A 12253-nucleotide genomic window follows, 5' to 3' on the forward strand; every position below is an offset into this window, starting at 1 on the left:
TTATCTTAACATCTCTACTAAAAACCAATCATGAGGGCATTGCAGCCATGTAAGCCGTTTTGCTGAATGCTATTGAAGTGATGAAAACACTGCTTTTAAGTGCAGGGCAAAACATGACTCCTCTGACCCACAACACAGTCTCTTCAAATGAAAATAAATCTATGTCAAACTTGAAGATGCTGTAGTCACATATGCATCTGGGGATTTGTCTTGCAAATGCTAATTGTCTAAATGAACAGACACATATATGTATTACATTGAGAAAACATCAGCTCTGGGGCATCAGTTAAATTTTATTTAATATACATCAATTCTTTATTTTCTTGGACTCAGTTTATCTTATTAAAGTCAGATAATTATTTAGTGACAGGAGTGAAAAATGTAAGGTATTCTTTCTGGGTAAATAATATAATTAGATTGATTTTTCACTTAAGGATATAATACACAATGTTTAGGGCTCCTGTGTTGAATGTGTGAAGGAATGAAGGTTCAGTGCATTAATAATATAAGAAATTTAGTCACTAAAGTCACGTATGTAAGAGTCAATTAAATAGCTCTCCAGACTGGCATTTTTAAAACACCTCCAATATTCAGCTTTATAAACTATTCAAAACTCACTTTCAGTGACCCCTCACACCCTCCCTTGCATATAATCCTATGATCCTGGAGTTATATCTGTGGTGAATGTACTTCCAAATTGTTCCTTTTGCTCAAACTGTTCCTTTTACATCAAGAGAAACCTCATCATACATACCCTAAAGCCCTATTCTTTCCTCAAAGAATTTTCTAGAAAGTGCAAATCAATCTCACTTCTCCAGAAGCTACCCCAAGCCCTGCCTTTTTCCACAGTCTCATAGCATTTCAGTAACACAATCTGAGTCAGTTTTTCATTTTTATTTGTGGAAGGTATCCTACCCTAGCCTCCGAGCACTTAGAGGGCAAAACCTACCTTGTTCAGTTTCATTATTTTAGCACAATAATTTGAGCCCTGCGACTGCTCAGAATGCAGTTGCCAACTGTAATTTCTTGCTGAAAGGGGGAAATCAAGGATTTGAATCTGCTTCTTGTGTTTAACATTTTATTCTAGCATCAGGAAAATATTCACCCGTATTCCTATTCACTTTTATGAAGCTGGCCTGTTGCCAAGCATTGGGAAGTTTAGTTCATGCTCCAGCGGTCTGCTCTACAGAATAACAGAATCATGGGATCTGATTTTTTTCTTTGCTGCCCATTATGAGTTGTGATGAAGACTGAAGTCCTGCTGACTTTGGGAGTCACCACCTACACTCCATGTTTAAAGGAGACAAAACAAAGCACCATTCCCCAAATTTTAGTTGTAACCATGGTTCACTGTTTACACTGCAGTGAGTCACTGCGGTGTTATTTTGTTTTGTGATGAACTTTAATCTTTTATTCATCTGTTTATTAAGATCATATTGAGCACACACTTCTTCAGTGATCAAACATATAACCTTTAGAATGTGCCTCCTGGAATGGGTTTTGGTATTTTGGTATGACTTTCGAAAGTCATTTGTCCAACGAGCCAGCCAGATTATTTGTTGATACTCGGAGAAGAGGGAGGAAGATAAAGTCTTCCACTCACAAATATAACACAACAACAACAACACCTGGTGTAACAATCCGTATCTTCTCTACTTTCTCATCAGCGTCTAGCGCAGGGGGTTTGGGCGAGCTGGAGGATGTTTGTGTGAGGGTGTCCACGCAATGCAGGAGGTTGGCCTCACGCTAAATGCCAGGATACCCCATCGCCGGGGTGGTCAGATACTCTCCCCATATCTCCATATCCCCAGTGTCAGTGATATTACTTCGGTTGAGAAGAAGATTTATATGTAAGCCTAATAGTTGCCAATGACTTAATTTCCCTTAAAAAGCAAAAAGTTATTAAAGTTGTTAAAGACCACATATCCTTGCTTTGATGAATTGAAAGGAGGTACAATTCCATGAGAGGTATTATGGGAGATGCAAATATTACACACACACACACACACACACACACAAAGTAAGTAAACAAACAAACAAAACTGGCCTTTGCAGTTACAGAAACTACCATCTAGGCAAAGACAGACACGCACACAACTAGCTCTAATAATATGCTTGGAAACTCTCCTGCAGGATACCCTCAGCGTGCACCATCATTTTACTAAGCCACTGGGTTTGAGTCAGGCAAAGAAACACTAAAAATAGGCTCTGTACCTCTGAGCACGGACGGAGGAGCTCATGATGTCAGCCCACACATCTTTAAGCGTCTGTAGCTGAGTCTCGATTACCTTCTGACCTTCCTTGTTGCTACTTCTCAAGGCCTGTTCCCCTTTGCCAATGGCCATATTCAGTTTGACTTCCCCTTCACCTTTCATCAGGAGAATATCCTATGAAGGAAGAATGAACACTTGTCAGCAGCATTACTAAAACCTTCTGATGTTTCGAAAAACGGCCATGTTTCCCATGAGAATCAAGGTAGGGCACACCTTACTCATCTTAAAATGAAAAAACAACAACAACGTCAAACTCTGTGCCCTACTGCACTGTAATACCTTACTTAAATATTAGATGTCCGGGAGTCTGGGAGTCAGGGATGAACTCCGATTAAGTTCTTGGAAAACTTTGGGCCACTAGCCTAGAAATGGAACTTTACTGAATTTTGCATCAGAGAAAAAAGAAGTCATTCTGAAAATGAAGACACACCTGTCAAAAACTTAACAGCCCCGTCTTCACTGCCTGGCTCACTTCTGCTTTCCAAGCTCACCTCCACTGGCTGCAGGCCGGGTCGGTGGCCTCTTTTGTACTTCAGTCATGGCCCCTACATACAGGCCGCACTGCAAGTGACCATTTACAGGTTGGTGTCTCCCACTAACTGTGAACTCCTAGAAAGCAAGGACTAATTTTTGTTTCTATATTCCTAGCAACTTGCATAGTGCTTAGAGTAGAGTAGCTTTTCCATAATGTTTGCTAAATGTTTACTAAAAAACCGCAAAAATTATTTTAAAGCTATTTGAACAAAAATATTCCTTTACAAAAGAGAAAAATGATCCCTCCAAATCCTTTTTGCCCAGCTTCTCCATTCTGCCTACATACTCCTCACGTGGAGGCTCACAGAACAACAAGGACCCAACTGAAACATCTGCGAATCTACTCAAAGTCTTCCGAAGGCAGCCGTGTCGGGCCGGCGCCCCGCGCACCTGCACTTGTGACAGCTGTCTCTCCAAGGCGTCTCTGCCCCCCACGGTGCTCTCCGCACAGGCCAGTCTGTCTTGCATATCTTTCACGCAGGACCACATGCTCTGCAGCGCTTCCTCCAGGGCCTCGTGCTCCTGCAAGGCCATCTGGCAGCTCCGGAGCTTCTCCTTGGTCCTTCGGAGTAAGTTCTGATAGGTAGTGAGGAGCTGGGAGCACAGGCGGGCTTCTTTCCCAGCGCCATGGCCTTCTTCACTGAGAAGCTGCCCTCTCTGGGAAAGCTTGTCAAGAGACTCTCTAAAGAAAACAAACAAACAAAACTTTAATTCTGACATTCTGGAGCACAGGGGAGTGATAACTGATTGTTGACATTAGAGCAGTGACCAGACAAGAGCTCACAGCTGACATGCCTTTCGGTGAGGATGCTGGGGGCCCTCAGAGGGCTGGCTACCTCGTTCCCTGTGGTTTCTCTGAATGTAGTCAATTCACATGGGGGGTTTGATTCACTCTGTGCTATGCCTAGATGCCAGCCCACTGTATTGTTAGGGATTCACTTCAGGAAATGGCCCAGGTCTGCCTCTTCAAGCCGATCTCTAACTTTTCTCCATTCCTAGCTAATGCTCTAACCATAAACAGCTCCCTGAAATTCCCCAAACGCTATGTATCTATTGTATACACACGGAGACTCCTGCTTCCTTAAAACTCTTCTGCTCTCTTCTGCTTCTTCTCTGATTGGCCCTTCAAATCTCAGTGTAGTTATCACATCCCCAGGAAGCATCATGATGACTCCTCTTCCGGGTGCCCTCTGCCTGTCTTACTCTCTCACCTCATACACTCTGTCTGTCTCAATCCACAAGGCTTTCACCTTCTAGAAGCCAAGGCTGTTACATTCATCTCATATCCCAGGACCCAGCATGATGTCTGGCAGAGATAAAATGCCAAAAAAAAAAAAAAGTTTCTTTCAAAAGGCCATCTTATGAATACTTATGGGTTCCTTTGTTGTATCTTGGGAACTTTTCTCATCTCAGTTTGGGGTTATGTTAATTAGGTCAAGGGAAAACATTATCATGTGTGGCTGGGTAGGCTTCATCTTGTTTCATGGATGCCTGAATTCCAATCAGCACATCTATCAGGAAATGCCTGGGATACCAGAAGGGAGAGTACAGATGACATAACGCAAACTGTTGTGAATGTTAGAAAAAGAATAGGAAGCCCATCTCCTACATTGTCTTTTTTTTTTTCCTACTATGTAGGTAGAGAGCATCCTATGGGCCTCTGTGAGATACATAAGACTTATACAACATTCCATATTCTTTAAAATACATCTCTTTTACTTGCAATCTGCTTGAGACATGAAGGTGAGACATGAAAGTGGCGTAAGCAAAGATGTGAGTTAAATAATAATTCAAGATGACAGATATCACTTGTTACCATGAGGAGAACTGCTTAATGGATGATAAAAATTCAATGATTCTCAAGTTTGGTGTTCTTCTGAAAAATACAGGACATCCCCCCAAGATATGCAAAGTACTGGAAAATATTATGACAAAAAAAATCCAAAGGACTGGGGGGAGCAAGTGGCAAGCAAGTGAAAGAAGTCAGATGACTCAGCTGGAGAAGCTGGGAGACCAGCAGAGCACATTAGGACCATCCCAAGAAGCACCCAGCGTTAAAGAAGCTGGGAGCAAATACACCTAAGGACTCTTAGCATCTGGTCTTGGAATATCAGAGAGTAATAGCTCAGGAAGCATATGTAAAGTCATTTCAAATGTTTGAAAGGAGGAGAGAAGTAGGTCTGGCCACGTAATACTGTACCTAAACAAGAATCAAGATTTAAAAAGTAAATAAAGTGCAGTGTAATTTTCAGGAAGTTATAGAGTTAGAATAATGCTATTATTCTGTTAATTCAGCAAATATTTTCTATTGTTGGCACTATACTAGATAAAGATGATAAAGACCTGATGGTCTCTGGCCTTGAGATACTCACCATTGGGTTGGGGTTTATTAAATTGAAACTGAGCAGGACCTTGTGGGGCCCTCCCAGGTAAAAAAGCCCTTCTGGGTCCCCTGTCTCTGTTCATAGCAAAGCTGTAGTCTCCCAGGCCTCCTTGAGTCACAAAGGAGCAGAGGCTCAAACAGTTAACGATTAGGACAGGAGAGTCACAGAATCTTTAGTTCCTCCCTGAAGATACATAAGTGTCTGATGCACATTCCTGAGGTGTTCTGCAGATACTAAAACCTCCACCAGAGGGAAAAAAGCTAACTGCATGGTGACCAGACTGTAGCCATGACATAAGCTGCTCCCTCTTGAGCAGGACTGAACCTGTGGCTTTGCACAATTCCAGACACTGGCCTCAAGGAAACTGTAACAAACTGACCCTGGAATTGAAAATTAACTGTGCTTAAAATAATCAGTATGACACTGACCAGACTACTTACTGCATGATCAGTTTCAAGATGATTCTAGAAGCTAACTGTACTGTTTTGCACGTAGTCTCTGTTTGCGCACCCTTGAAGCTTTCCTTTAAAAGCTCTTGCCCTCTGATCGGCAATGGGGAGTTGGTTCTTTGGGACATGAGTTTACCTTCTCCCCAGGATTGCCAGCTTCCTCAATAAAGCCATCTTTCCTTTCACCCAACACTTGTCTCTCAGTATTGGATTCTTTAGTGATGAGAAGCCTAACCTGAGTTCAGTAACAAAATCAACGAAGTGTTTACCCCATGGTAAAGGCTCACAGAGTTGGGACCAAAACATTCCAGGGAACTTTTATAATAGTCATCAAACTATCACACCAGCAACAGCTGTCAGTATGGGTTCTGTCTGTATACTTGTTTGTATGCTTGTTTTTTTCAAGACAAGGAATGCTTAGCATGCTTGACCAAAAAGAGGATTCAGAGGAAACGGAATGAGTATGATCTGAATTAGGCAAATTTTACTCAGTTGATCATGGTTGCTGATTTGGTTGATCAAGCAGGCTGGATACCAGCCTTCTGCTGCTCAAAGTGTATCTGCTCTGCAAGACGACAGTGAGACAGTTAAAAGAGTTTTGGCTCAAGTTGCCCTCCCCTAGTGGAAAGTGTTCTATCTTCCAATGCAAGAGTTCCAATGAAGCAACTGAAAATGCCAGGGGTGGAGTGTAAATTGAGGGAGCACAGCCATGAAAGTGGTGGAGTCCAAAGCATAGGCCAGAGAACTCTGCCTGAGAAGGAGTCAGAAACATTTGCTCAGTTGGCAAGCAATAAGGAGACAAATATTGCAGTGGAGAAAACGAACCTCTAGGACAGCCAGACTTCATGACCATACACCTTTTGCTTTACTAAGAATATTACGAGGATGGGGTGGATTGGAAATGGTGCTGGAGGCTGATGTGTGTGAAGAATATACGGAAATTGGGGTCTCATTTATTTCTGTAAATGAAGGGTATCTTTATAATCACCTTATATCCTTATAATAACCCCCGAGAGGAAAATATATTTTTATTATTATCATTATTATTATCACAATGCTTAAAAGCTAATATCAAGAAATATAGGAAATGAGTGGCCTGTCCAATTTGTTGAGCAAAGGGAGATGTCACTGGGATGGAAACCAGCTCCTTACCTCCAACCCGATGCTCTCTCCAGATCACCACACTGCCACAGAAACACTGCACAATCATTTGTATGCCACACATTGGGGGACAGAAACATAACCACCACCAACTAACCAACTAACGAGCCAACAACCAGCCCAAATACCCAACCAACCAGACAAACAAACACTTGTTAGTAGGGAAAGAATCTATTCCACTTCTGCACCCTACCTTGCAGCCAGCAGTTCTCCCAGAAACATTTCAATTTTATGGACTTCGTTTTTCTTCTCAGGAATATGTTGCTTACTCTCTCCTAAGTCTTCTGTACTTAATCTTTCATCCATTTCATGGATCCAAACATTCAGTTTTCTGTGTTGATCTTCAAAGCTAAAGAAAACAAACACACCTTAGAGTAATTTTAATATCCTCATTATAGTAAATAAATTCCAATATCTGAGGTCACAGTGTCTATGGCAATTAAGATCTCATGAATTTTCAAGTAGAGAAGAAAACAATAAGCCAATTAAATTATTCCTTATTTCAGTAACAACATGACAAATTCTGGACATTTCTCTTGAGATACAAGCAAAAAAAAAAGAAGCACCTCATCTTGCTGAGTTGACTTCCTTGGTAATTATAGCTGATAATTACCAACAAGATAACATTCCCATGTCAGTGGGCACTCAAGTTTGTGTCTTACTACAAAGACCCTGAATTGGGGCCAGTGGATAAATGGGGCAGTGGAAGCCCTGGGAGAAGAAGGGAAAGTCACCTCTGTGTCTTTGTACCTTATGGGGATTTGAATATGGCACAAGAGCTCTAGGGCTCTTAAGTTTTGAAAACAACGTAAATTCTCTAAGAAACCTTGACAAGAGTCAGGCACATTACTCGCCAACCAAAAAGGCATTTTGATTATACTGACATCTTTCTTTTCCTAGCAATAGAAAATTTTTTTCTTTCTAATTTTATATTCACCCATGTTGACATAGCTTCCTGACTGGAATCTTGATTCAGAGAAATACAATAGGTGTTTTCCACCATAATTCCAACCCAGCAGAAGGAGACACAGGAAAGGACTTGGGTAATCTAAAACCTGGGTATCAAAACTCTAACATCTCGATTTAGCCAAACAGACAAAAAAATGCATGCATTTATGCCATTAAAAATTATTAATGAATATAATTCCTTTCTTTATCTATATAGAAAATAAAGCCAAATGATGCCATCAGAGTTTGAGCAATCAATTATTGTCCTAGTATGAACATGTACTTAAGGTCAAAACTTATTATAATTTAAACTCACAGTTTCAAATATTTTTTGTTTATTCCCAATGGGTCTTTAAATCCTGAAAATATATTCTGTGTATGATGAAGTCTACGCTTGTCAAAACAACCTACCTCCCAAGTTCCAAAGCACAGTCTTGAAGAGCCTGTTTGTCTTTAAGGCATTGTTTCAGAAATGCTTGAAACTCTTCATTAGCCTTTGTAATTTGCTCCTGAATGCTACTGACAATTTGTTTAGGCAAATGTGCATACAAAGTCTGCCCTTCTCGAGTCACTGCATCAAGCTTGCTCTGCCCATCGCTGACAGAGTCCAAAAGGTTCTGTTTCGGGAAATAAAGGTAATAGAAAATATTTGCTATTATTCAAAGACCCTGCTGCATGGGAGCATTAATTACAGTTCTGACCTGAGAAAGTGGAGCAAGAGAAGAAAAACAGAGCACAAAGGAAGAGGCCTTTGACAAGGCTGGAGTGAGAATGATGTATACAATTGGATATAATCAAGACTCAGAACGGAGGACGGTGCCAGGCAGTCACTGGAACCACTGAGGACCAACTGCGAGCAGCATCGAGCTGGAAAGGATGATGCTCTCATCAAGGTCTGTGCTCAGTCTCTCCCCATTCCCACCATCCCAATCTGGTCCAGGCTCCACCTCCTCACATGGTTACCTGTCTCCACCCCTCCTCCTTGTCTGACACCCTGTCTTCAGATCCCTTATTTTCTTGGCGTGCACCTCTTCCTTGGAAGATCATATGCATATGGGCGTGGCTTCAACAGAGCACAAGAAGCCCAGGACTGCTGTGCCACCCCTGCCTCTCCACTGAGCTCCACGGTGGCATTTGTGATCGTCACTCAGACTTTCCTTCGTGGAATTCCACTGCATCTCAAGCCTCAAAGGGGACAACTCCACATCTGAATTCACCAAGCCTCCTGCAAAACCGCTTCCTGTATTATAATGCTCTTCCGCTTCCTGTATTATAATGCTCTTCCACTTCCTGTATTATAATGCTCTTCCTACCCTGACTGCTAATGAGTTATCTACATGATTGCCATCACCCGTTAGGCCACAAAATCCTCACGCTCCTCATTAACTTTCTAAAACTATTTTTATAAGACTTAACACAGTGCTTTGCTCAGATCAGTCGCTTGAAAAACCTGGCCAAAACTCAATTTGAACCTAGGCTCCTGTCAATCATTCTTACCTCTGCGTCACAATGGCCTTCCCTTACCAGACTTTATACATTTTTCATTGTCTGTAACACCTATAAAATCTATAATATCTATTGCTTTTATTTGAATATATCGTAGCTCCAAATTTAGATGATAGGTTATTAAAATTACACAAGCCATGTCTTCTTTCTTAAAACTCCTTCATGATAATGATGTTAAAGAAATACAATTATTTATGCTTTTACTGCTATAAAAACTGAAATCAGGTTTAGTTCTGAATGAACTCCAAAGAATGATCAACAGGCTAAAAAAGAGAGGAAAGGGATCTAGAAATTCTAACATTTTCTCAACTTACTTTTCATATATTAACTATCTCCTTTCAAGTCAAGAAACCGCATTCTGTTAGGGAAGAAGAAAAATTTGAAGAAAATAAAGTTTGGGGAAATAGATGATTTAGGTCTGACTTGAAGGCACTTGAGTGCAGTTTAGGGAAGAAGGAAAGGCAGTGCCAGGTTGCATACCTGAAGATCATGGAGCTTTGCCTCCAGAACTTTGCTGTCCCCAGTTCTATCTGATGATTCCTTTGCCGCTGCCTTTATTCCAGAAAACCACTCTTGAAATTCCTGCATAGACTCTTTGGAAAGTAACGAAAATAAGAAATACATCCAAAACATTGAAAGAGCTTCCAGGATGACCACGATGAATTAATTCTGGCCTTCAGCCCACTGCATCTTGCCTTACAACAAATATTCCAGAAAGAAAACAACAACGATAATAATATAGAATATAATACAGTATGATCTATAATCATGACTGTTCATGGTAGAATTGAGAAATTATCTCAGATATAAGACTGAAAAGAAATTCGTATTTCTGACATGTTTGATTTCCCATTGTGTTTCTTTCGGTAAAGAAAGATAATTGCCTGATTATGTCAGATTGAGCAATGCTCTAGAGGCGTTAAAGCCATTCCTATGGCAAAGGGAAGAACCATCTCCTCAGCCCACCACGCTGACTTAGAGCATCTTACATTCACACCAGAGCAGAGGCACAACTGTGTGGGAGGCCGAGTCAGGGACATATGACCAGCAATTTCCTGAACTACAAGGCTGCTGTTTCACAGCCTCTCCTAAGATCCAAGTTTATCGTCTCACTTCATCATAGCAGTGGGACTCATTTTCCACATAAATGAGCTCTACACAGAAAATCCAGATGGAGTTCAGATTCCTCAAGATGGCGGACTCCTACTCTCTTAAGGAGAAAAAGGAAGAATTCTGCGTATGGTGAGAGCCCAACCACAACAATCTGATTGCTCAAATCTTACCACACACACAAATTTAAAACGCTACTCTTGTGGAAAGTTTTCTGGCAGTTTCTAGGCAGCATTTGGTTTGGACCGTGTCTTGTAAACAAACTATTCAAGCTGAGACCTGTCAGAGCTCACCACTGAAGTGTTCTTCCAGAGAATCCTGAAGGCTGGCCTGTGTCTTGCAGCAGGACTGGCTCACAGCCTCATGTCTCTTCATCAGCCCCGTCACCGCACTGCCCAGGCTCTCCAGCTCCACTGAATGGTACTTGCGGCACAAGCTGTTGAGATTTTCTTGGGTGGCACTGATGTTGCTTTTCTGACTTTGAAGTTCTTTTTGTATTTCCTACAGAATAAAAATATGCCGTGAAGGATATTCATCACATTCAAGAGAAATATTCCATACACTCCACTCTGGAATGTTTTTTGGAAAGTGATGTTGTTGAAATCCACTCAATAATGTATATACTTTTGTCGGACTTTTTTTTTTTTTTGAGTATTTGTGATAGATCTGTGTTGATTCTTTCAGAATTTTGCCCAGTTCTCCTTGGGAACAACGGCAAACACTGTTGAGAGGTAGCTAGGATTGGGGTTATAGTTTAGGATTTCAAGCAAATTGAAAAGGTCTTTGTGGATTCCAGCCCAGGATCTTGGGTTTAGTTAGTCGATTAGAGGCTATTATATTAATGGAGTCACCCTCCTATGTTCACATCTTCCATGGGCTACTTGGGCTTTGTTTCAGGATCCCAGGCCACATCAAAAGCACCGGTAGTTAATTTTAAAAGCGTACGTCCTTAGTCTCAAGTACAGTAAGAAAATATGCTAAAAGAGCACAGAACACATATGTTGTTTTCTCAACCATTTTTAAAAAATATATCCCTCGGGGCTTCCCTGGTGGCGCAGTGGTTGAGAGTCCGCCTGCCGATGCAGGGGACACGGGTTTGTGCCCCGGTCTGGGAAGATCCCACGTGCTGCAGAGCGGCTGGGGCCCGTGAGCCATGGCCGCTGAGCATGCGCGTCCGGAGCCTGTGCTCCGCAGCGGGAGAGGCCACAACAGTGAGAGGCCCGCGTACTGAAAAAAAAAAAAATAATATATATATATATATATATATATATATCTCCCTCTCAGGATGAAAGCAGTCATGCTGACCAATAAAAGTAATTAAATGATGAAAAACTACTAAGCATTCAAGTTTGAAAATGTGTAGAAATTCAAACAGTTCTTCTATAGGCTCCCACCTTTTCATTAAAAAGATCTTAACAAGTACAACCTGTGAGTAGGTCCTATAGCAATGCATGCTTTCTGTTTTTAGAATATTTGTCTTTGGTTTCTTACCACCTGCATGCAGTTCTCCATCCGTTATTTGCTTTGCTGTCTCCTATATCATGAATTAGTTGGTTTGGTGTTAACATGGGTAATTGATAACAGAGGTTACATTTTTATTATAGTCACCGAAAAACAGGAGAATTAGTATTAGTATTGAAATGTAAACACTTAGTGATAGTTTATGACTTACCTTCACTTTTTTCAGTCCTTCACAAGTCTCAGTTTGGGCACAGTTCATCAACGAGTCTTCTAGTTTTGTCAGCCAGGTTGCAATGTCATTAATAAACTTCTCCACTTGTGCACTCTGAGAGGTGAACTCTTTCAAGGTTCCTTTTGCCTCTTCAGCAATTTCTTTGGCATGCTCCAGTTTCTGCCTTAAGTCGGCTTCTATAAACTAAAACATAAA

At 41.2% G+C, this 12253-nt stretch overlaps 1 protein-coding gene across 6 annotated transcripts in view; it reads right to left on the reverse strand.

The window, feature by feature from the left end:
- SYNE1 (spectrin repeat containing nuclear envelope protein 1) overlaps window positions 1-12253 on the reverse strand; it is a gene marked incomplete at its 5' end in the record, with an annotated part of 457248 nt that overhangs the window by 245673 nt on the left and 199322 nt on the right. For all 6 annotated transcript variants that reach the window (XM_082668958.1, XM_082668957.1, XM_082668956.1 and 3 more), the window contains 7 exons: window positions 2215-2387; window positions 3198-3489; window positions 6995-7150; window positions 8161-8366; window positions 9736-9848; window positions 10659-10866; window positions 12038-12241. In XM_082668958.1, coding sequence (XP_082525084.1) covers window positions 2215-2387; window positions 3198-3489; window positions 6995-7150; window positions 8161-8366; window positions 9736-9848; window positions 10659-10866; window positions 12038-12241 — 1352 coding nt within the window. The remainder of the gene's footprint in view (window positions 1-2214; window positions 2388-3197; window positions 3490-6994; window positions 7151-8160; window positions 8367-9735; window positions 9849-10658; window positions 10867-12037; window positions 12242-12253) is intronic.

The sequence above is a fragment of the Grampus griseus genome (assembly GCF_964374135.1).
Source record: "Grampus griseus genome assembly, chromosome: 13".
NCBI lineage: Eukaryota > Metazoa > Chordata > Mammalia > Artiodactyla > Delphinidae > Grampus > Grampus griseus.